General features: G+C 39.9%; 1 protein-coding gene across 3 annotated transcripts in view; it reads left to right on the top strand.

Moving 5' to 3' along the window:
- The window catches only part of SLC43A2 (solute carrier family 43 member 2), a 293,798-nt gene that overhangs the window by 387 nt on the left and 266,735 nt on the right, over window positions 1-26,676 (top strand). For 2 of the 3 annotated variants that reach the window (XM_044054352.1, XM_044054350.1), the window contains exons 1-2: window positions 257-384; window positions 8,401-8,601. In XM_044054352.1, coding sequence (XP_043910287.1) covers window positions 8,442-8,601 — 160 coding nt within the window. In that variant the 5' untranslated portion in view covers window positions 257-384; window positions 8,401-8,441. Of the gene's footprint in view, window positions 1-256; window positions 385-8,400; window positions 8,602-26,676 lie in introns of those variants that run through there. The other variant, XM_044054351.1, reaches the window with a different exon arrangement.

The raw sequence follows: 26,676 nt of genomic DNA, 5'->3' as shown, positions 1-26,676 counted from the left end.
CTGATCGACTGTAGCTGTTTGTTGCAGCTTTGCGGTTTTAATGTAAGATAATACGCTGAGTTTTATATTACTGAGTTATGTGCTGTATTTTTTTACTCTTTTTTAAGTGTTGTTTCTTAACTTGTTTTTGTCTTCCCTTGGAAAAAAATCCTAGCAGCTGTTTTTCTCAATTCGTGTAATATTATTGGCCAGTTCTTGTCTCTAGCCCCAGCTTCAGCCAATCAGGACGCGGAAGTGTTTTTCCCAATCTCAGTTCCCTCATAATAGTTTAATATATAAGGAGAGAATACCTCTAGGTCGGGGCAGCCCAAGAACAGAAGTAATACAAGGAGCATCAGGGGTGCGGGATCGGTGTGCCCAGAAACAAGAGCTGCCAGTTCGCAGGTAAGGAGCATAAAGTGAAAAAGATGCAGAAATAATAGTTTTTTTTTTCACCTGTGAAATATACTGCTTAAAGTGTAGTTTAAATGATGGAAGCTTTAGACAGAATATAACTTTAAGTGGTGCAAAGACTAATATTTAAACAAGGAATCATTATTTATCGGTGAGATGCAAATTAATCTGCATTATTGATGGCTGCAGCACTTCAAAAACACATGAAAGCACACTCCAGTAAAATACTGCACCAAAAGTTCTGTTGCCTGTATGAATAACAGACCGCTGAAGTTAGGGCTGGAAGCGCATATGCAGTACTTGGGAAAGTATCGAATATTAGAAATGCAGGGTTAGTGTGCATGTACAGAGACAGCCTTAGTTCTGCTGCAAGAAGACCAGCACAGCTGATGCAGTCAGTGTCACAATTGTGTGTCCCGGTATTACCTTAACTAAGGAAAGGGCTGAGACGTGTTTACTCAAATAGAGGTAATGTTGTTCTCACACACACATAGACAGAGAAAGAGTGCTTGTGTTCTGGGAACAGTGCTTTAACATTGTTTGCTGTTTCCAAAGCCTCTTTCTGACAGACGGACGATGATGCTCCTGTCATTCCAGGACACAGCAGTATAGTCACAGCCGTCGCAGCCAGAAAGACATGTAGGTGGCAGAGTCCCTCGGTGTCATCTTTAAATTCCGCATTTTGTAATACACACCCATGTTTTTTTTTCACTTTGTCCTTTAAAATTGTTTAGCTGCTTAGGTCTTTGAAGTGGCATGTTTACTGAATCGCAGGCAGTTTGTACACAAATTATGCAAAGAGTGAATAACAGCAGACCTCAGTCCTGAAGTGTCAGCACAAAGGACAGCACCTTACATGTTTTTCTCTAGGGGAATACTGCGTTCCCCTTCATCACCGTTTCCAGGACACCTGTTCCAGGAGTATGGAGTCCGTCCTGACAAGCCCTTTCAAAGAAAGCCGTGTGCACATTGCTACAGGATTCTGGGTGTACGGGGCATCTACAGGGTCTAGACTCCATTGGTGACTGCATTGCACTACACATTTGTCACCAAAACGCATAAAAGTTGAGTAGCCCCGCTTATGGTCGTGCAGTCGTTTGACAATGCGCTCGCTCCGGACACCAGATGTGCCTCGTTCTGTTTTCTCTCTCGCGTGCGCGCTGAAGTTCGAACTCGCGCCTCGCTGGTTCAAACCGGCTGTAAGCAGAGCAACTCGGATAGTTCTCGATCGAAAACAACCTGGGTTCAGCAGCGTACCAATCAGGAAGTAGCTCTCGTGTCCTTTTTAACCAATCATTTTAATAAAAGGGAACCGGTTTAAAAATGCTTTGCATAAAATCTTGTTTTTGATTTTTGTACGGTTGTTGACAATTATACTTTAAACGTAATTTTTAAGAAAAAGCATTTTTTTCACTGAACATTAGTTAATAATTCGACGATACTAGATAGCGATAGATGAGTTTTCCGCAAAAGGGACTCTCCACCGTTATCACTGGAGATGTATATTTTTAAGAGACTTATTACGGGTTAAAATTAACATGTGTTGGAGATTTATTAATTCAGTATTACGGAAATTCTGTGGTTGTTGAAATAGAAACCACTGTCGGTATGTTTATCACCAGATAGTTCACTAATAATTTAAGAGAAGCTATTCTCCATTTAAATGTCTAGCTATATGCTAGTAGAGGGCTAACTGCCCCCTTTGAACCATTTTAAAACTAGCAAATTATTCCAGTTTGAGATCAAACTCTGCACCTTTGTTTATAAGGTAAACACCCCTAACAGTTATATTAATTACTGTGTGAATGATGTACACCCAGCACAAAACACAAGATATACACTTGTGGCCCTAAGCGTTTACATAGTTTACCACAAACAAAAATTATGTCTCAAATTTATGTGACACTCTGGTGTAAGTAGGAATCGGCGAAAGCATATTGTCCGTAAACCTGTATGTCTTTCTAATGAGATGTTAGAATAGGTCTCGACCTTTTGACTCCAAAATTACGGACAAAGGAAAATAGGGCTGCCACCTGCTCTTTACGCTGGACACCTCCTGTTTGGGTAGTTAAATCCTACGAAAAACTGGAAAAATGTGTATGTCCTGACATTTTATATATATTGAAACTTTTAAATATCGTTTAAAATAACAAACTACTCAAGAATATTTAGTCATTTGCTCTAGTTGGGGTATTAATTGCCCTGTAAATTCACACATTTACATAAAGTCCTCTTTTGTGCATTTGAAATGGTGACAACCCGAAACCATATTTACAGACTACAGTCCACCAGTGTTTCTAAAAAAACAAAAAAATAATTTTTCAGAGTGAGGGTGATGTATGCCCCCCCCCCCCTTCATTCTTTTTGGCTTATGTAAGTGTCCCTGTCCATCGGCAGGTGTACCAGACTGTCCAAAATCCCTACGACTGCCTTCATTTTTAAGGGCTGCTGCAGAACTTATGGGCATCCTGGGGAGTCACATTGTTCCCTCTTTCCAAAGATTTTCAAGAAACTTTATTGTCATTTAGGACCACATAAGTGCAGCCTAAATGACATTACAAAGGTCAGCTCACAAGAGAAATGCAGTGCAAATAACATAGATACAGCAGTATCAGAGAATAACATAATAAAGAAAATAAGCAACACGTATGACATGCAAGAGATAGTTCACATTACAGAAATACACTCAATACCCATTATCCAATTATAAATAATAAATAAATACCCACCACCAAACCCCTTAGCCATTAAGATAGAGAATAAATAGAAACTAATGAATAGCAGCTATTTAGTTACCATATTGCACTTGTTAACCTTAGACGTGACTCAGTAGAGCCATCATATTGCATAATAGTAATGCTGGCAGTATTTGCTTGTAGCAGCAGAATTAAATGAAAAAAAAAAGATGCTTCAATGTATTGGGTATTATGGTTGATGTCCGAGTTAATAAATCTCACAGCTGTAGGATACAAGCTGTTCCTGAATCTGGTAGTCCTACAGCGGAAGCTGCAGTGCCGCCTTCCAGACGCAAGTTGTGAGAACCAGTTGTGGATCGAATCAGCTAGTATTCTGTATTTTCTCTTTCTTGCTCTTGTAAAGAAAAGCTCCTGAATAGAAGGAAGGTTTGTGCCCAAGATTTTCTGAGCCACCCTCACCATCTTCTGTAATTTCTTCCTCTCAGCAACTGTGCAGTTGCCAAGCTATGCTATGAAGTTGCTAGTGAGGATGCTCTTGATAGCTCCCCTGTAAAAAATGGGATCCTGGCCTTTTTGAGCTTTCTCAGTAGGTGAAGCCTCAGTTGAGTCTTATTGACAATATGGTTGATATTAACTGTCAAGGGGAGGTCATCTGAGATATGAAGGCCCAGGAACATGATTGTTCTGACTTTCTCTACTATCTCCCTTTTGATAGTGAGTGGTTGGTGAACTGTTGCCTTTCTCCCGAAGTCCATAATCATTTCTTTGGTCTTATTAACAAAAGGTCCAGATTGTTCCTGTTACACCAGGCAATCAAAATGTTCACCTCATCCCTGTAGTTATGTTCATCTCCACCATTAATGAGATGCACGACTGTCGTATCAGCAAATCCACCTTGGGGATTTTTCATTTATGACCTAACCCATATAACTGTCTCAGTGAGTGTTTCCAATAATGTGCATATAGCTTACTTGCAGAGAGGGTTGCAAATTAAAAACAATAGCTCTAATACTTTTTAACTTAGCAACTTAAAATGTTGCACACATTAAGTGCTGGTGGGTAACAGCTTGAGAGAAGAGCCCAGTTTTTAAATGCAAAATGGGTTGGTGGACAGCAGTAAGAGTTTGTGAATACAAAAAGGAATTCACTGACTACAGCCCTGATTTACAGTACCACCTTGGATCATATGCTGAGGAGAGGGTGATGTAGCGACAAGCGTAGTACTGAAGTAGTCTGAAATAGCATCATTAAAGCAAGTTACATGGTATAGAATATTATAGCAGGAGAAAAGCAAATGGAAGAGAAAGGGAACTGGAGTTATGGAAATCACAAATACTTTCTGCATTCACATAGTCGAGAGACATTTTCAAAAGGTCAAGCTCTCCAGTATGCTGGAAATTTTGTAGTAGTACAGGTTTTGCAGTGTCAGTGGCTTGACAGATAGCATACTTGTTTTTGACAGTGGAATATCAAAAGGGTGTGAGTTTTTTTTCCCCACACCAGGTGCTTGAATCCATTTTTCAGTACTTACTCTGCAGTGCAGGTAATCCATGTATGAGAGCTACTACACTCAAATGTGATGCCCTTCAGATGAAATATTAAACTGGGGTCCCATCTGCTTGAGTTAGTGGTGACTTAGGTGATGTAAAAGATCTTGCAGCACCTCTCAAAAGGAGTGCAGGAATTTTGCTGGCACCTCTATAAATGCCCATATGAGTACCACATTTGGGTCTCCCCTAAAAAAAAAAAGACTGGAAGCCTACTGGGACTAACATGCTCAACAAAACATAACATAAATAAACCCCGACCCCACATATTTCATTGGTCCAGGCTGTTTACATTCTTGGGGGAGATATTATTATTATCATCATTATCATCATTATTATATTACTATTATTCTTATTAATTTTATGGAAAAGGGACAGCAAGTATAGCATGTGATTTTCTTGGTTTATCTACTAGTTGGTGAAAGACAACGGCCAAGTGTCTTTGGCAGACATATTCAAGTCTTCGAAATACAAACAGCCAAACTAAATTGCATAAATGGGTGAAGGTGGTACTACAGTGAAGGAGATCGCAAGGAAGGAGGAGGCAGAGCTACTGCATGGAATCCAGGTGCAAAGGGAAAAACATAAAGGAGAAAATGGGGAAATTTGGGCAGTATCACATGCAAAGTACAGCCACGTAATCCTGCATGGACACATCTACTCCACGGATCCTGGTGCCGGAATACAACCATAGCACATAAGCAGCCTGTGTTGCATTCCTGGAGCTTTCATTTCCTCTCCATGTGACTGCTTCCCAACCTTATAGGTTAATAATGATATACAAAGCCAAAACTAATGCAGGGAAGAGCACCACAGTAAGGGACAGACTTTACATAGTGCTCTCTTTACATTGAAATGTGTGTTGTAATACCTTGTGGTGTTGTAGCATGCAGTGACTGAAATATATGCAGCCTGAAAATGAAATGTCAGTAGTGAGTGACCTCACTCTTTCTGGAAACATACCTCCTTCTTGCTTCCTATGCTCCACAAGAGCTGCTTCCTGTGCTCTGCAAGAACTATGTCTGACCGGCAAAAATGTGTCAGCCACATGAGAAGACAGCATTCTACTCCCACTCCTGTATGGAAGATGGGATTCCCTACTGTCTAGATATTGGACGATCTGGCTTTGACTAACCACACACTCTTGGTGATTAGTGACGGGAGGAGGGATGATCTGTTTACTCTGTACATACATCTCAGATTAGAGGGTGACACCCACCTCATTACAGACTTTTTGGAACACCTATACGTCTCAACATCAGTGTAATTGCCCTGACGGGAGTGAAGCCTTTAGGAAAGAGTGTCTATCCTCTGGCTCAATGAGGAGTTGAACTTCTGCAGCTCATAGTAGAAGCAAATTCCTTTCTTGCTTTCTCCCAAATTAAAAACAATGTATGTGTGTGTGTGTGTGTGTGTGTGTGTGTGTGTGTGTGTGTGTGTGTGTGTAGATGCATCCCTATCAGTTGATCGAGTTTTCAGAAACTTGAAATTCATATTGAAGAGACAGTATGATTGAATTTCTGAAAACTGCGTTACATTAAGGATCAAGAAATTTACCATTTTCCTCAATGTAGTGCGATCTCAGAGTTGGTGTATTTAAACTGCAGGGGGTGTGGGTGTCTCAGCCCCCCACATGGGGCTGCAGGGGGACTTGCCCCCCTGGAAAAACATAAAAAAAAGATTGATTTTTTTTGTGCTTTTTAAATGTTTGAGTTTTCAGAAATTCGATCATATCTTGTCAATATGAATTTCAAGTTTCTGAAAACGCGATCTAGTGACATAGATCCAAATATATATATATATATAACCTTTGTAAATCAAACACTTGTGCTGCTGGTATAGGTAATTGAAAGCTGAAAAAAATTATCAACTTTTGTATTAAAGCAATCAAACATCTGTTTTTGCTTTGAAGTTATTCACTTCTTTATGAATGGCAAAATTGATTGTTAATCCATTTTTTCATTTACAGAATGACAGCATTTTCTTACAATGGTAATATTGGTGTTACAGGACGTTCTTATAAAAGTAACATTGATTTTACAGTGTGTTCTTAAAAATAACATTGATTTTACAGTGTTTTTGTAAACATAACATTGATTTTACACAGTGTTTTCATAAAAACAATTATTTAAAAGTCAGTTAAGTAAAGGACACTTGTATGCACATAGTGCTCTTGTCATCTGATTTAAAATTATTCACGTCAGATGGTTAGGAAATGTGAAATGTATGACTTTATATGTCTCGTTTTCTGATTAACGAAAATTAACTTATTTGCATCTGCGAAACATCACTCATTTCATGGGGGTTTGCATGCAGAACAGCTCTATGTCCTATTATCTGTCTCCATTTGAGACATGCTCTAAGATGGAGGAGCAGTCATGCTTTCATCTCAGATTATGGAAAAGGGTAATTTTTGATATGTATGACAATATTTGCAGTACAACATTAGTCTTCTGACAGAAGTTTGATGCCCTACGTGACACTGGTTGAAACGTTACTCGAATGGTACCATGATGGGTGTGGAAGCCTGCTATGGGTCTGGGTTGGGGGAAACCCTGTTGTAAATGGGGGTGGAGAAGCATGTTCTCTCTGGGTGGATAGATAAACAGTTTTGTGTTGTATTTTTATGCTGGACATTAAACAAGGCCACTTTAGTGTGGAAGAGTGCTTCCAAGCTGACACAAATTTTGATTGGTACAGTTTCATAATGAGTTGCATGGTGCAAGTCTGGAAAAGATTACATTTTAGCACAAGAGGCACTTTAATTATTTGTTTTCCTTTTTTAGCCATGAAAGTTTCCACACTGTGAGTGATTAAGAATTGGCTGTTGAGTGCTTGGGTTGAAGATTGTTCATGTACTGTGCAGAAGAGTTTCAGCTGACTCAAACTTGACTCACTCAGTTACATTTCCTTCGTATATAAGCCATGCTCTGTGTTACTATTGTAACAGATTACTGTTTAATAAATAACTGCAAAACATGATGTCTTGTTTCCTTTACCCAACCAACTTTAAAATCAATGTTATTTTTATAAGAACACCCTGTAAAGTATGTAATCAGTACATGTGTAGTGTATAATGTATAATATTCTAGTGGTCAAATGTTCAGAGGTGTGCATTACCTTCAGTGTATGTAAATCTACCAGGTCTGTGCCCACTTACCTCTCTCTTGGAGAGGGCTTTGGCATGTGTCTGGGGCACACATAGTGCTATACTGGAGAAATATGCACAATGCGCCCATCCTAGGAGGTGGCTTAATTTGTAAGACTACACAACTCGCCAATTTCCCTGGTAGAGACATGAACAATGTGCACACTTATGTTCATTCTAAGAGTCAGGGACATTTGTGTGTCTATTTTGATCATGGAAATTGACAGCCCTGAGCTATGCCCATTGCATGTCCTCCTAGTCATGCATGGAGTTAAGGGTGATGTACAGAAAATCATTCAATGTGTGTCTTAATGGTGGCTCCATTTGGTCAGCTCTTGCCGTGATAGGAGAATAGCTGAGGGGTTATGATGAAACTCTCAATATTACTTAAAGAACAACTAGGCAGATATGGGACCCATATTATCTGCTGCTGCTTGCTAGTCATAACATTATCAGCTCCTGTAACACTAGGAAACAAATTATTGTAACTGCATTGTGTATGATTGTATTACATTTTATCCGGGAAACTGGAACCTTAATTAATTTCTTTGTTGTACATGAAGAGGAAACTAGAAATTGTAGCTAATGCTTATTTTGTGCTTGTTGTCAACTACAGGCCAATTTTAACATCGTAAGCAAGAAGTAGAAGCTGCCACCATGGCTCCAACACTCACCACTGCTCACAACCGTCGGTGGTGGATGGCCTGCACTGCCGTCATTGAAAACCTCCTCTTCTCTGCCGTGCTGCTTGGCTGGGGTTCCCTACTCATTATGTTGCAATCAGAGGGGTTCTACTCTTATCTTTGTCAAGAGCCAGGTGAGGGTCATGCTGACAAGTTGCTTTTTTTTCTTTTTTCTGTAATTAGCCATTTAAGATAGTGTAGTGTAGTGCAGAAGAGTTCTGTTCTAACCTTTGTGTTTAGTAAAGTAAGGTGCCGAGGGCTCATTTAGCACCTTTATATTTAACCAGGAAAGTGATACGTTACATAAGGGTTTTGAGTCCAGTATGTGGCGTGTTGCCAACAAAAAGATCTTCTCCTAGCTTTGTACTTAGCCAGGCAAGCAACATACTGTAGAAAGTCACATACGTACATACATTTTCTATAGCATGTCCTTTGCTACAAGTATCTTTTTATAAACATAGGTATATAAGGGGGATATCTGACAAATGGTTACCATTTAAGCTGACATTTGTACAACCTGGTGTTTATTTATGTAAGGTATAGGATTCTGGGGAGTGGGGAGAGTAGTCCCTTAAGTCCGGTGTTAGTTTATTGTCATTTTCAGACCTAGGGATCCTAAAAGTTCACCAAATGAGGGTTATTAAAATGCATCGAATAACTGTCATGAAACCAAGTAAGGAGCACACACACTACATGAAGTTTCTAAGTCAGGTAAAGGGCATGTTATATAAGGATTCTGTTAGTGCATTTATAATTAATGAGGCATCGTAGAAAAAAAAAGTGTCCTTCATTTTCTACTGAGTGAATTTCCACATTGTTTATGTAGCCTGCCAGAGCATTCATATTATAACTTGTGAATGAAGAAAATGTACCCATGGGTACTGGGAAGATGTCACATTTTGAAGAGGTAAGGTGTGCACCATGATTTGCATAATGTATGCTTGTGCAGCAATATTCTCTCCTTACCATTGCATTTAGTTAGGTAAGAAATATGTCAGAAAATATATTTGCAGATATTACACTCTTAGTGGAATGCATTAGCAGACATGGAGGTAAACTGTTAGCATACCACATAACAAGATGCCATAGAGATGCATTTTGTAGATCAACTGTAGTGGCAGGATGTACAAATCAGGGCCAGCCAACTGTTCCAAAAGTGCAGCCACAAGATTAAGAAATCTGCTAGCCAGGGTATGATTCAGTCCAAGGCTAATGGTGGATTGATAACTGCAAGTTGTAAAACATACCTAAGAAGAACAAATAAAATCATTTATTTATCAAAAGAGGCAGCTGTGTCATCTGAAAAAGTTTTGAAAAATATTTGTTTTTCATGTAGATGCTTAAATACAAAGAAATATTTTCTTCCCTGCATTAAATATACAAAGCGTGCAATTATTTAATGCACTTGTTTAATAGTTGTGGTTAAGGGTGAATTGCATTTTCCAGCATATTTGTTATAGTTACGATAAAACATTCTTGTGTAACAATGAAATGGGAGACATTTATAACCACAGTATGTAGGAGCAAGGTAATCTATTCCCATTGCACTTTTTGCAATTTTATTGCACAACAGGGACTTTTGGCAATTTTACAGTTTTGTCATTGTACACAGTTTTGATGAGCTCTTGCCTTCTCCTTTCCCGCGTACATGCATACACACACAAACATTTACAAATGTCAGCTGGGGGGTGCAAAGTAATTCTCTTATTTCTGAATTGTGTGTTTTTGTTCTTTTGGCTAACAGAGAACATTAAAAATAAATGATCATGGCTCATTGATATGAAAGCGTGCTGAGGCTAAAGTTATTTTCCATGGTGCGTTGAGAACAGTGCTAATAACCATGCAACTTTCTGTTGTAATTACATTTCTGTGACATCATATAATGTATATTGTTACAGTCAGTGACTTGAGCTGTTGTGTTATGTTAGTACCAGCTCTACTGCATACATAGTGAGGATCATTTAAAATTTACTGAGGTTGGAAGAACCCCTAAATAACACAGTGGTGTACTTCAGATGGTGGTGTATGTAATGTGTGTGCGTGAGTGTGCCTGTAAATTACAGCTTCTCTGAATTAGTGAAGATTAAGAGAATGCTGACTTTTTTTCTTTAACGGAACCAAGACAGAAACAAGGAAGTGAAACCAGTGCTGTTCAAACTAGTAAAGTACATTCACTGTTTTGGTAATTTGATTTTATTTCGTAACCAGCAGCAATCTGGAAGCACTGTGTGCTTAACTGACATGCTTAGATCCACACCTTGTTCTGGAAGTGCAAGATCACCTTCTGTACTCTTCTACAATAACTGCGATTCCCAACAGAAACTCATTGTTAATACTTTTAAAATGTTGCCTCCTGCAGTCCTGGCTACACCCCTACACATACCTCTCAACTTTTGAGATTTTTGCAGATTGTTGTCATATTTTTGGTCTGTTCCTCACAACATTTGTGTTTTTCTGGCAAGTCATTGAGGACTGAAGCCACTAAATAATGACAGACATTTGAATTTCAGAATTCATCTCCTTCAGAAAATACTTATTTATTTATTTCAGTTTGATTACCGGGGAAGTCCACTGGGCCAGTGGTGTGCCCATTTTCAGTGGAGGCCCGGGGAGAAAAGCTCCAATAAGCAATATGGTTACAAAAGTTACATAATGCAATGGTAAGTACATATATATATATATGGATACAAAGGTTACATAATGCAATGGTAAATACATGTATGCAACAAGGTACAGGTGGATAAATTGACAGTGAAATACAATTTTGACATAGGTAGCACAGTTTGTAGGTATTTACATTCAGGGCAGTAATGTAACTTGCTAATGCAAAACCTGTAATTCTAACAACTTTTTTAAGTATGTAACAGCAATAATTAAAATTTGTCCCTAATTTTGGGCCTTTGTACCCCATTAATTTTGGCTTTGTCCAGATTTTCTGTGCTGAAAGTTTGAAAGATATGCCCCCACATCCTCAGAGATCACTGTACCTTAGGGGGAGGGGGTACTCTGAGACAGCACATTTGTGAGAGAGAGGGGAGCACAGCAGATATGATAAAGATGCTGGGTGAGACAGGGGAGAAATGGCTCCTGAGGATACTCATAGCAGTGTGGACAGAAAGAGAAAGGTGTATCCCAGATGATGGGAGAATAAGCATACTCATGCCATTGTACAAGAACAAAGGGGACATCCCCAACTGTTGGCAATACAGCAGCATCAAACTCATGTCACATTGCATTAAAGTTCTGGAGAGGGTGATTGATAAACAGAAACGCAGAGTAGTAAGATGGGAGATGAGCAGTTCAGATTCAGATCAGGATGTTGCACAACTGACCCAATGTTTGCAGTGAGACAGATACTTGAGAAGAAGCTAGAGATGAGGAGAGAGTCCAACTGGGCATTCCTAGACTTGGAGAAAGCATATGACACGGTCCCAAGGAAGCTGATTTGGGCAGTACTGAGGTGGTTCAAAGTCCCAGAATCATTGGTAGAATTAGTACAGGTTATGTACAAGGACCTAATTACTCAAGTATGAATAGTGTTTGGCCTCGCAGAGGGGTTCCCAATGGGGAGTGAGTGTACACCAAGGTTCAGCTCTGAGCCCACTGCTGTTCATACTGGTGATGGACTACATTAGCAAATAGGTCAGAGGGGACAGATCAACAAAGTTGCTGTATGCAGACAATGTGGCATTACAGGTAGACTCTGAACAAGAACTTCAGCAAAGGATAGGGAATGGAATGCAAAACTAAAGGCACATGGGATGAAACTAAGCACAAATAAGACAGTGGTAATGGCAGCAAATTGGAGAAATCAGAAGAAGCTGAGAAGTCAGAAGGGAAGATAGTGGAACAGCTAAATAGGTTCAAGTATCTGTGAGGGGAGGTTGAGGAGAAGGGAAGTCTGAGTGAAGAGGTCAAAGCTAGAATAGGAGATGCTGCAGCCAACTGGCAGAGTGTCTGGTGTAGTCTATGACAGAAGAATGACAAAGAAGTTGAAAAGTAAGGTGTACAAGATGTTGGTGTGACTAGTACTACTGTATGGTACAGAAACCTGGGCAGTAAAGGCAGAGCAGATGAAGAAGCTAAAGGTGATGGAAATGAAGTGCCTGAGAAGGGTGGTAGGATGCACACTGTGGGACAGATGAAGAAATGAGGACAGAAGAGCAGAAGCCAGAGTAGCTCCAATTGCAGAAAAGATCAAAGAGAACAGATTACAGTCGTTCGGACACATGCAGTAAAACAGAAGACAATCTGGTGAAGAAGATTTGCAACGGGCGGGAAGAAGATAAGAGGAAATGAGGGCATCCAGGAAAGTGGTGGCTGGATTGTGTGAAAGAAGGTGTGTGACAGTCAGGCATGAGTGTTGAAGAAGGCAGGAGTGTGGCGCTGAATCGAGAGAGATGGTGACAGTTAACACAATACCCCGACCCCATGTAGAAAAAGGGGACTGATGATGATGAGAGGGAGGGGAGACAGCCATTAATTTCCAGTTCTATAAGCTTTTGAACACATGCCTGACTCACCAGGAAAATGTATAAAGGTCAGAGATATTAAAATGTTTTTATTAGTCTTTTTAGCTTGGGAAAAGGTATATTGTGGTGTCCTGCAATTACAAAGAACAAAACTAGGTATGAACCGGTTTTCCTTGTTGCACAAGCAGTGAGTGTCAAATCTGCACCTACTTCCTTTGTTTGGGACTCTTTCGCTGTAGTATGTTCTTTTGTGTAGGGCATTTATTTCAACAGTGTTTTAACTTGCTTTGTAACAGTTTTGCAATACTGGTTGGGTTTACGACAATTCTTTCTTGCAGTGACTGAGTAATTTAGCTGCTGTTTAGATTGTGACCACTGTGTAATGGAATGCTGTGGTGATTTTGCAGTTTGGATACTCAAAAGAATAATCACATACATTGAAAACATTACTGGTTTAGCTATCTGTTTTTAGATTCGATAGTTAATGTCAGGCAGTCTGTGAGGCCACTGTGGAGCTTAGTCATATTCCCAGGCAGTCTGTGAGGCTACTGTGGAGCCTAGTTATATTCCCAGTGGCCCAAGGGCACTGTACTGTTAAGTGACTTCATCAAGAGTCACATAGTAGGTAAAAGGAAGCTGGGGGAATCATACACAGGACTACAGGATTATAGCCTTAATCCTAGGCCTGCCCTTAACACTTGTCATGAGAGCCTGATATTGTCTGAGTACACTCAGATCCAGGATTGAAGTCAAAGTAAATCACTGCTTATTAAGTGTCCAGTACATCTGTAAAGATATTCTCATCAGGTGCGTTAACAGCTATGTTTGGCTGCTCACACTTTTCCTGCGGTTTCAGTAACTCAAATTTTTTTTTCCATTTAACTTGCTTGTTGGTAGAAACTGCAGCACATTAACAGTGTGTAGCCACTTTACCCATTGCCATCTTCATATCATTGTGTCCCACCAGCACTGTCTTGTGCTTCTCAGTCTCACCCATGATGCTTGTTTAACTTCCAACATCACTGACAGACAACAGCAATGGTATCCACTTAATTTCTCATATTGCTGATGGACAACGGCAGTGGAATCTGTTTAATTTCTAATATCATTGATGGAAGACGGCGATGAAGTCAGTTTCATTTCAAGCAGGAACATCTTATTGTAACAATTGTTAATGTCTGTTATGTACTTCACAAATAAAGATTCTAGTTGTCTACTGATGTACTATGTTCTTTGTGTCTGTTATGTACTTCACAAATAAAGATTCTAGTTGTCTACTGATGTACTATGTTCTTCATCTGTAACTATGCTTGTAATTAATTCCTATGTTAATCAAATTGTTAATTGCTATGTAAATCCAATGTAACTAGTGTCTGTATATTTTAACTGTGGTGCTTTTCTCCCCGGGCCTCCGCTGAAAATGGACCTACGTACAGTTGGACACTCCCGGTCAACAAATGTAAATAAATAAGTTTCCAACATCGTTGATGGATGGTATAAATGCAGTCATAAAGGCTTCTGAAATCTACCACAAAGTGTCCAGCTCAGGCGAATACCACAAACACACTGCGCCAGTCACCAAGATAGCCTTGACCAAGTTAGAAACCCTACCCATCATAATAGAAAAAGTGCTGAAGTCATATTTTGGACTTTATTTTCCTCCGCAGCTGCTCCTCTCTACTCTCTGTACTGCACCTATTCTTGTCCTCTTTTAGTGACCCCAGTTTGTTTTACATGTTAAAGATGGCCTGCAGGATAGCTGGCAAAGGCAGTGTTGAACAAAGGAACATATCATGAGTCTCTGTCAACAAGAGATTGTATCAAACACCAAAATAGTCTATACTCCGTAAACATCCAAAGTTCACACTGCAGAAATTTCACATTGAATTTTTTCACTTTTCAGTTAGATAAAAGCTTTGTGTAGATTCTGAAAGGGTGTAGAAATCCTGGTGGGTAAGTGGACGTAGAGTGGAGGTGACATTTTCTCCAGAATTACAGTGTCATAGTAGCCTGGTGGATTAAAACGTAAAGACTGCCAGTGTGCCGAATGCTGCTGTTAATATCAACTCAGGACATTGAAAGGCAATTTTGGAATGGCCGCCAAGGCAGTAGAAGCGAGAACAGACTTAAAAGTAACTGAAAAAAGTAATTTAAAGGAAAATACCACCTTCCAGTACAGTTAACTTAATGCCAGAATTATTTTATCTTCCTACAATATTACAGAGGGAGTTTTTTTATGTAACATAACCCAGATGTAGTTTTGTTCCTGGAAGCCCTCCAGTATATTTTAGGTTCTTAATTTCTAATTTATTAATGATTCTGCCATCCTTTTCCATCTTGAACTGTTTCTGAAAGGAGTTAGTCTCAGTCTGTATAACATGAGGTGAGCTTGTTCTTCCTGTAGCTTTCAGTGTTGTCACCAGTCACAGTTTTACATCCTGCAGAGATTACAGACACACATACAGCTAAAATGATTTCCCCAAAGAGTGAGGTGAGGAGAAATCTTCAGAGATGAAGATTTGTGATGGTTTACTGGTAGCAGTCTTATTTTTGGCCAGTGAGGTATTGCAACTATCTGTGCAATTATAGACAGTTAAAATAAGTAGGGCATGTTAGAAGTTTTGACTGACTGCTTTCTTACACGTGACACCTAATTGACAGTATTTGAGATAGTACTATGATTTCTAGAAATAAAATTTAGACTTGACAGGAAATTCTCAAGTTTCATAAGTACAGGGTTTGATTCCTTTCACCTCCTTTTGTCTACTATGTGACTCTGAACAAATCATTTGAACCAGGCAGTGAAAAGGGACACTTATTCCCAGTGGTCTTACCTAGTTAACAAATGTAAATATTAAGATAAAAAATAGCTACTTTGTCTGGAATAAGAAAGGCTTTTTTTACAGTGTACAGTTAACAAAATTTATTTTCAAGCTAGTGTGTGGGGGGCTGCCTTCTGTTTGGAGTCTGCATGTCCTCCCCATGGGTCGAGTGGCGTTCAGAAAGACGTGCGAATGGGCGTGCCTTCGTTGAAGGCTGGGCGCCGAACTGGCAACTCGGCACCGTGAAAATCTACTGCCAATCATTAGCGGACCGGAGTTCCGCTGTGGCGACCCCTAACTGGGAAAAGCCAAAAGACAACAACAACAACCATAATTCAGTAAAGGAGAAACACTGTTTCCAGTGACAGCTGATGACGCCATAATCTCATAGCATTATCATTTGTAGGTAACCTAATTTGTTGTACTTAAGATGTATAATTTTATGTGGTCATAAATTGCATTGTGGGAGCAAGACAAATAGAAAAAAAACAAAATTATGTCAATGTGTCAGTCTTAGCATGGCTGTTAGGTGTACAACAGATTACAAAGTAAAATGTTTAAGAGTGGTACTAAGACATTAATAATATACAAAAGGTCACTTATTAGGTGAGTGACATAGAAAGCCTTTCTTACCACTGTGGAGATGTAGTGGTTAAAGGAAAGGTTGCCAGCAACCTGTTTGCCCAAATCTCTCACGACTTATTGTGTGCTTAGTATGTTGTTATTAATTTGGTAATCTGCAGAGATGTTGCCCTTGCTGAAGGGAATGATAATGCATTTTTTTGCTTTGAGTTTTAGCCCATGACTTTGGCACCAGTTTATGCAAGTTCCTCTTGTAGGATGTTGACATTGTTCGGGGACTGGATGACTGCACCTAGTTTGCAGTCGCAAGCAAACTTTGTCAGCCATAGGCCTTTTGTTTTAGTCTTACGTCCGAGAAGTAGATTCCAAACAATAGGGGCCCCAGCACAGATCCCAGTGGAACACTACTGGTCACGGGCCTGCTGGAGGAGGTAGAGTCACCTATTTTGACTGTGTCCATTCTGTCTGTGAGCCAGTTTGCAACCCACCTGACAGTATATGGGTGATCTCCAGCTGGGTGAGTTTATCAATTATGCCTGAGTGGGAAATAGTGTCAAAGGCCTTGGCCAAGTCCAGGTAGACCATATGCACAGATTTGCCTTTGTCCAGGGCTTTGGTGACTGTCTCAAAGAAGCCCACCAAGTTCAAGAGGTGGGATCTCCCTTTAACAAAGCCAAATTGGCTTGGGTTGAGCATTTGGAGGTCTCCTCTCTTATGACAGAGAAACAAATACAGTCAGTCACTCTGCTGGTGAACCAGGTTAGGACCTCTGGATCAGGAGCTGGTTGGGGGTATGAAGTGGCTAGCGGCCTGCTGTTGGGGAGAGTTGAAGGATTTCTACTTCACCAACACCTAGGAAACTTTTGGTGGATAGAGATGCAGGACTTCAGGAATACAAACCATAGCTTGCAGTCACATTAGGTAGGGATAGAAATTTTAATGTGATCATTTCACTGAAAGTGTGGCAGAATAGGGTTTAAAGAGGGAAAAAAACACCTTCTTCTTCAGAGTGATACATGGATCTTTCCATAGACGGAGTTGGGCCTGTATAAGTTGCAGTGTGGAGCGAGGAGGAACCCTTTGAAAGGTTCACCTTATGGGAGACATGGATTTTAGAAAATCTTTGGTAGAAGCTGCACTGGGTAGGTGGACCTTCAGAATAGTATATGCGTATTTATTTTAGGTTGTTAACTGTGATTATTTGGCTGGCCATGTCCTAGTTTAAGAAGAAAAAAATCTACTATAAAATATCTAATAGTACAAGATTAATGGGCATTTTTAGATGTACCAAAGATAAAACCACAACATAAGCAGTCAAGTACTGAATGGTACAACACAAACATACATACACAGCTGCTGAGGCAACATGGACTCTTCCATATAGTGAAAGGAGAAAGGGGGGATGTGCTAATGCAAAACACAGATTTGTAAAGAGAGCTAGTTATGGTCATCTCGACTGATACAAATTTAAGCAAAATGAGAAAGTACTAGTAGTAACATGACTAGGATGTATAAGCAACATAAACCAGAGAATCACACAATTATTAATCTTTAAAGACAATGGGCTCCCAAGTGAAGTAATCTGTGTTTACATTAATACAGACTTCCTAAGAAAGATACTTTGTTAGACTAATTGCATGTTTTGCAGACTACCGCTTGAAAGGGTCAAACCGAGTTCATTAATTTCTACGAATGAGGTATAATGGCTTTGCTAAGGACAGTCCAGAAGTTGTATTTGTAGATTATAGCAAATCATGTGATCTGGTGCTACATAGGAAATTGACTGGGAAGTTCAACGAGATGGTGAGAAGTGTGTGTGTGTATGTGTGTGAATTCAACTTCTAACTGTCTGACAGGAATCAGCAGAGTCAAACAGCATTATTTCAAATTACAATTAGTGTGATAACAAAAGCACAGACTTCATACATAAACAAGTGTATGACTTGGGGGACAATGTCAGAAAAATACTTTCCTCATAAGATGAGGGAACTTTGGCAACCTATCAAGGGGAATCTATGGAGTCAGAAGCTTTAATGGAGTTTGTGAATGCACAGGACATAGGAGGATATCTGTGGTGGAAATGAATAGGTTGTAGGCCTGGGACAAAAATTTGTCTGTTTCTTAATTAAGCGCCATAACCTACCCAGTATGAAAGGAGAGATGAGTAAGTTGAGTGGAAAAATTAGGAGTTCGAGTGTTGCATATTGCAGCTTTCTTAACTTTTAGGCTGAGATATAGAGAGGTGTGTAAGTTGCAGATGGCAGGAAGGGGTGGTCTGGACTAGTGTCCTTCTGTACAGCTCTGCTGTTCAGAGGTCATTGTTTCTGCCGTGTTGCAGGATATAAAATATGCAGAGGCAGCTGAATTATCTTTCCGAGGGCACAGGGAACAACCTGCTGTGCTTCATTGCTTTTTGGACCAGGCAACTTTCTCCTGTTACTATTGGGGTGGAGACTGGCTCGCCTGAACAAAGGTTTGTGACTGTACTTATGAATACCAAAAAATCCTGCTTCCAATAAAGCTGCTGTTCTGTATTCCAAGAAATTCAGTCTTCAATAAAGCTGCACTTTGGTCAGGCAGTAAAAAAATAAGTATACCTAATTCCATGGTTCATTTCTTGTTGCTGCTGTTTTTCTTTCATTTTAGCACTACTTATCAGGTTTATTATATACATATAGCAACTATGTGTAATTATTGCTTTTAAATAGCCGTCTAACACTTTCAGAAGAATATTGTAAAAGTCTAGAAAAGTTACCATTTCAGCAGCCATCAAGTACTTTTGAAAGAAGTAAAAAAGAAAAAAATGCATTGTTCTTTCAAGAGAAGGCGCAACTAAACAGTACCAGCATCATTTTGTCAAGACGCACAGATGTTGCAGAAGTGAAGTTGCATATAATTACAGTTCCTTATACTGCCAAAACATTACATGACATGCTATGGGGCGTGCAGAGGTTGAGAGACATCAGAAGGATTGCTGAAAAGTTATTGGGGGGGGGTCTTATCTTTAGCGTCTTGCTGCTTTCCAAACTTGACACCCATGAGAAGCATCAAAGAGAAGGGTAAGGCTGTATACAGTGTATGGGTTCACAGAGCAGATGGTACTACTGTTGCAGTGATAGTATAGAAAAAAAAAACTGTTGCAACAAATTTCATTGGGTTGTAATGAATGCCCCAGGACTTTCATAAAATTTGGGATGTGCCATATCCTGTTGCTTTTTTTCTGTCTGTTGTATTGTTCATATGACAGTACAACTGTTTATGGAGCAATAGATTGAAATGTCATAATAGAATAAAGCTGTTATAGTTCCAGATAGGGCATAAGGTGCAGAATCAGAGGACGTTTAAAGAATTAAGGGTCCTGATTTTTGGCTGTCCCACTAATGCAGTGAGAGGGCTGCTGATGCTAATGCTGGGGAATGGAGGTGGGTCATCAAAGGGCCATTTATAGAAGGACGCCCCAGCTCCTAAACACACCCCTCTTTCACTGATTGTTGGGGGAGGCCAGTCTGGTTGTGCACATAGACACTGAACTTTCTTATAATTGTGTCTCTTTCTTGATTATGGTCAGAAAGTCCTTCAGTCTTACACAGCTTATTTGTCACGGTATCTCATTTAGTTTAGGGAATGTCATCATCCTTCTGTATCCCTCACTCGTCAGACCCATTATTCAATACAATAAAACCCTCACCATGTATCTGTCTAAGTACTTCATACAGCTTGAAGGACCCCAAAGATTCCTACCTAAAATGATCAGGTTTAAGCCAGTTAAGCTACCCTGATAAATTAAAATCCCTTTCCCCCTACGCCATCTGATACAGGCTGTTGAGTGGCAGCCTATGCTTAACATTTTCTCTGCACATCAAACACGGTACCTTGCTGCCTACTTTCAAGGCCAGTCTTAGTGATTAGATGGGTAACTGAAAATCCATGTTTGATGTTAATGTAAATGACTTGTCCAGAGGAAACTAATGGCTGAGATTTTCAGTGACCTTCCCACTGTAAGGTACTAACCTATGAGCTTTTAACAGAGTGTTCCTCTACTTTTGGAGACATTGTAAAAATGAGAACAGGAAGGCACTAGAAAAAAACAAATTGTGATTGAGTGGCATTACAGTCAAGGCCACAGGGGGTATTTAGCTTTGTGGTATGCGACGTCTGTCTTTTATGCCCAAGACCAATTTGCTAGAAAAGGAAAGTCAGCATCTTTTCTACAACTTGGAGAATATGCAGGGGCATTGGAGTTAGGCCATGGCTACCTAATCCACATTTTCAGGGCCTGTCATTAAGACTGCATTGTAAATACTAATGGGGAAAATGGTGTAGTAAAAATAATATGCTTTATGAACTGCTTCAGAATGTTGCTTTTTTCCCCTTCGGTATGAAGAAGAGACCATGGCTTTTCCAGTAACTACTTGGATCTCTACTGTCTGCACAAAAGTATATTATAGCCTAAACTGTAATATTGATAGAGGTAAAAAGTTTGGATGCGCAAGCAGATGAATTCTGCACTGAATAGAAGGGAAAACTTCTGGGGGCAATGCAAAACATCCTACATGTACACTGACATTTGAGTTTACATAAAGTTTTCTTAAAGGCTATTAAAGTCACTAAGGTGACTTTCTTCAGAGCGAGCAAACTAACTCTCTAGATAACCCAAAAGAATTTTGGAAAATATTAACTTTCTGACAAGCAGAAAATAATATCCTGAATGTTCAAGTCTTTTTACAGACAGTAAGCTGACATAACCTGCATAATCCTGATTCAGAGGTGCACGTTTAAACTCTTAACAGATCTTACCCCAACCTCAGTGTTTCCCAGACATCACCTAACACCACATGCAGACTCATTCACAGAAGTTTCCCCATGGTTCAGCATGGTCTGTATACTTTAAATTGTTCCTCTTTTGACTTGTATCAAAAAGCTGCCTGTAGCCACTAGATTAGTTCCTAACGTATGGAAAATGGCAGCCAGTATACTTTTACACAGGGGACGGCAATTCAGCCATTGAAAACTACAGGCCTGTCTTTATCAAACTGTGTAAAAATGCATGGAAACATAGTGTCCCATAACTTCTGCAGCAGTCTTAACTGATACTGTTTGTTATGAAGAGCAGTCTGGTTTTACAACTGGAAAAAACATGTCACCCTAATGTACCTGAAAAAATGCTATTTCCAGGTGCATGCTAATAAGAATATTTGTCAGTAGAGGTGTGTTTGTTGATAAAGGCAACACATTTAGCTGTCCCTGACCTTGTTTTTAAAGAACTGACAGGGTGTTTTCTTTGACCAATGCAGTGTCCTCTGGTGCACATATTATATTACTGTCAAGCTATTCAGAATCCATGTGACAACACAGACTGTTCTTCCTGTTTTCCCTGAGGAACACAGTTCTCACAGGTGTGTCATTTGCAGACACATATATTAACTGCTTCAGTGCAGACTTCTGCACTGATAGCATTTTAGTTTAAGGTATATGCAATAAACTGACTCACACTCAGCTCAGAAGTGTCCCTCCTAATCTGCAGATTAAAAAATAATAGCCAACATCCCCTGCAGTTGACATTTAGCAATTTGAAAACCTTAACCCTCTGGACAGATCCTACTCTAGTTGTTTTCATGTTGACACTTTCTGCTCTAAAACCTTAAAACATCTAAAATATGTGTAACACTTTCCACCTGCACTCAAGTCATTTTTTTTCAGTTTCAGTATTGAGGTTCCTTCCTCCCGACAGCTAACAGTAGTTCTTTCCGACCTCTGTGTTGTAATTCTTCACCCATCAGCTCACTATGAACATTACTGCATTACCATTCTAAATGCCAGCTTCATGTTAGTCCTACATAGATGTACTTATTGTTTTTTGCTGTGTGGTGTTTGAGCTGCTCATCCTTGATGTGTGCCCCTCCTAGCAGACTCATTCAAGTTTGTCTGTGCCTCACATGTGCTTAGATCTTCTGCTTACTCACATCGACAGTTTTTTATTAACCATAAAAAGGATTAACCCAGATGGAGCCTTTCTGTACCTTTGGGCCAAAAAGATCAACTTCGAGACCTGTCTTGATTAGATGGACTGAATATTAATCACCTACAATCACCTTCTAAAAGTCATCTTAAAAGAAAAAGCTTAGTGTATGCTTCTTCAGTTACCTAATATTCTTGTAAATGTTGTTCTGTATGAAGTGGGGAACGCCTGCAGACACCTACAGCCATTACTGTCATTGTCTTGTTAAAGAATCAAGGGCAAAGCCAAAATAAAGGAAGGAGGAGGGGGAGAATCAGGGACAGTGTTTACATTTTAGTCCTGTTTACTTAAAAGTTAATGGAACAGCATGTTTTGTATCAGCATGCATTTTCTGAGTAATAAGAACTGTAAAATAGTACCATCTAGCATTATTGGCAGAGTGTAATTCTCAGTGATTTACCAGAAAATCAAAAATGTTATGAGGGGCAGGTCAAAAATATGAGGCAAAATCGGGGACAGTTGAGAGGTACGCCTACATATCTGAGTGTGACAAGCTTGTGTAAAATTCTGTCTGAAAGAAAAAGTTAGGTGCAACTAGGTACCCAGGTTTCTTTTAGTATGTTGTGTATTCTCCAAGGTCATTGGTGGGAATGTGCCACTAGAATTACCCACTTACTCATTCAACAAAAAATAGCTAATTAAAAAACTATTTTTGCTATGTGACAGTGGTGTACCAAGATTTATTTATTTAATGTAACATTTGTTTACTGGGAAAGTCCGATTTAAAACGAGCCAATTTTCAGCGGAGGTCTGGGGAGAAATGCACCAGACGCATGTCTTTGTAAATTGGGCAAAAACCGGAGCACCCAAAGGAAACCCACACAAATACAGGGAGCAAATGTAGACTCCACACAGATGGTACCCCAGCCAAGAATCGAACCAGAGAACCTGTTACTGTGAGGCAACAACACAAACAACTGCTGCACCATAGGTAGGTACTAGGCTATTGGCCCTAGGGCCTATATAAGCCTAGCCAACTATACCCTGGCTTTCGCCACCCAAGAAAATTATTTTCCTGTGCCACTGTCGAGCAGAGTCACAGAAGTGATCCCCGGGGTGAATTTCCTATCTCCCATCCAATCATCAAGACTTTTCTTGAAGAGTGCTAATGAGGAGCTTTGTTTGATATAGATAGGTAGTTTGTTCCAGAGTATGGGAAGTCTCTGGGATAGGAATCTATCCCTCCAGCATGTTCTGTTTATTGTGGTGACGAGGTTTAGGTCCCTAGAGCGTGTAGCTCGTAGGGATTGGTATTTCTTTGTGGAGCATGTCTAAAAGCTCTGGGTTTGACATAGCTTTGTGTGTTAGGCAGAGATTGCCTCTGAGCAGGCGATATGCAACGGAGTAAAGCTGCAGTTTTTTGAGACGGTCTGCATAGGGGATCTCTTTGAGGCCTGTAATCCTCTTTGTGAGGTATTTCTGTGGCCTTTCCAGTTGTTGTAGATGTCTTGTGAGGTACATACCAAAAGGGGCATTGTACTCTATAATGGGTCTAATGAGTAAAGCTGCAGTTATTTGAGACGGTCTGTATAGGGGATCTCTTTGAGGCCGGTAATCCTCTTTGTGAGGTATTTCTGTGGCCTTTCCAGTTGTTGTAGAGGTCTTGTGAGGTACATACCAAAAGGGGCATTGTACTCTATAATGGGTCTAATGAGTGACGAGTAGAGGGGAACAATGACCTCTTTTTTCCTGGTTGAGAAACCTTTTGTGATGAGGTGTGCCACATAGAAGGATTTCCTGACTACTGTGGCGATGTGATTATCAAAGGAGAGACTACTGTCCACCTGTGTCCCAAGGTCTCTTATCACACTTTCGGTGTTAAGTAGACTACCACCTATGTGGTAGTTCATGGCTACTGAGTTTTTACCAAAAGGGATGACAATGCACTTTTTGGCATTGAGCTTGAGGCCATGGCTTTGACACCAGGCATCTGTCTCAGTGAGGCCCTTTTGTAGGATGTCCACATCTTTTGGAATTTTGATTATGGCTCCTAGTTTGCAGTCATCTGCGAACTTCATTAGCCAAAGACTTTCTGTGTTGGCCTGTACTTCAGAGAAGTAGATACCAAACAGGAGAGGACCCAGGACTGAACCCTGTGGTACTCCACTTGTCACTGGTCTGAAGTTGGATTTGGAGTCTGCTACTTTCACAGTGTGGGTTCTGTCAGTGAGCCAGTTGGCAACCCATCTTGTGACATAGGGATTTATACCTAGTTTAGTGAGTTTATCTATAATTCCAGAGTGGGGGGGTGGTGTCGAAAGCCTTGGCGAGATCTAGATAGGCTGTGTGAACCACCTTACCCTCATCTACAGCTTTGGTGACTGCTTCAAAGAAGTCTATCAGGTTTAGGAGACATGATCTGCCTTTTACAAACCCGAACTGGGTGGGGTCCTGAGTTTGGAGATTACCAATGTCATTGTTTATAAGTTCCATGATGATACGCTCCCATAGCCTTGCAGACCAGGCTCGTTAGGCTAATGGGGCGGTAGTTTCCGGGGTCTGTGGTGGCTCCCCCTTTGTGGAGTGGGATAACTGTTGCTGAGCGCCATTCAGTGGGCACATAGCCTGAGGTGAGGCTATGACTGAACATGGTACTTAGGTGGGGTGCCAGTTCGTTCTGTAGTTCATGTAGAACACAGCCTGGGATGTCGTCAGGTCCCATGGATGCTGTGTTCTTGGCTTTGGATAGTGTGTTTTTTACCTGTGCAGCCGTGATTACAGGAACTTTGCATTCTTCTGGTATAGAGATGGGCCCTTTAGGGGATGACAGAGGGGTAAAGTTATCACTGAACCTATCTGCCAGGATGTTGGCAATATCCGTTGGTTCTGCATATTTAGTGCCATTGTGCAGTAACTCAGAGCAGATCTGAGTGTTGCCATTGAGATTCTTGACATAGCTATAGAATGCTTTGTGGTTGTCTTTAGAGTCAGTGGCGATTTTGTTTTCATAACTAGCTTTGGAGGATTTTATAAGCGATGTGCCATCCAGGATTTGCTTGGATCACACAGTCTGAAAAGATTTGCTTAAACCTTGTATAATGTCAGAATTACACAGTCATAGAATGTATTTTTGATCACTGGGATTACTTGATTTTAGGGTGTTCATTCTGCATGCTTTTTTAGAATTGAAGTATAAGGGATACTTATCACCACATCTAGGGCCTGATTCTATAGTACTTGCTCTCTATGTGACCAACTTACATGGAGAGCAACTCCTTTAGGAATCTGGCTGGTAACTTGATATTAAACCAGTTCACAGTAAATAAAAGATGTTGCAGGAGGAGTGGATGCCAAAGTGCTCATACACTAAAATGTCCTTCAAGCAGGAATCTTTGGTGAGTAAGAGACAGAGGGCAAATAAACAGGGACATGTCCTGCCCCAGTTCATCTCTGCAGTGAAGGTTGTAGTCATCTGCAGGAACAACAAAAGGAACAAAAGGGTGAAAGGTTTTATTAAGTTGCTAGAATAGTTGGAGTTAAACTTCTTAAGATAAAAAGAAGCTGTAGTTTCTTGTATGATGTAGCCAGCATACGTCTCAACCTTTTAGCGGAATAAATATGGACAAAGCCTGACATAATGGGGGTCAAAGGCCCAAAAGTAGGGTCACATTTTAAATATTGCTGTTTTAAACTCGGAACATTGCTAGAATAATAGGATTTGTGTTAGCATGCATTTTGTGGTGGATATGAAGTCTGAAACTCAAATGCATGTCATTATTTATCGACTTTAATCCTTAGATCATCCCAGTGATTTGTCAAAAAAAAAAACATAATTTTTTACGAGGAAAAAAAAACAAAAATATTTAGATTATTTATTTGTATTATTTATTTTACATTTGTTGACCGGGCTAGTCTAACTGGCTATATGTCCATTTTCAGTAGAGGCCCGGGGAGATAAGCTCCGAGGAAGCAAACAAAATCACATATACAAAAATTAATGTATACAATGAACATTGCAGGTGCAGTACAGAGAATAATCAAAGAGGTCATTCATTCATAACATAGTGCAAAATATACAGATACAATTAGTACAATATAAAATGTAGTTGCAATACATCATAAAGAAAAAGATGGCACCTGAATTATACAATATATCAGTATACAAGTAGTCATAAAGAAAAATTAGGAGCTGAAATTATACAATTTATTAGTAAAAGTAGTCTCCTTAATGAAATTCTGAAGATGTAAGTAATAATATAGAAGGACAAGGTAAGTTGTTATTAAGAAAAGGAACTTGATTACTGAGAGGAGGAGGGCAGTTTATCAGTCAGGTTTAATACAGAGTCAAATATCTGGACATTCTGTGAAAATCTG

Source organism: Protopterus annectens, chromosome 13.part0 (genome assembly GCF_019279795.1).
Source record: "Protopterus annectens isolate FY-2018-M chromosome 13.part0, PAN1.0, whole genome shotgun sequence".
In the NCBI taxonomy this organism is placed as follows: Eukaryota; Metazoa; Chordata; order Ceratodontiformes; family Protopteridae; genus Protopterus; species Protopterus annectens.
Note: the sequence above shows the minus strand (reverse complement) of the source record. Positions and strands in the feature narration are given on the sequence as shown.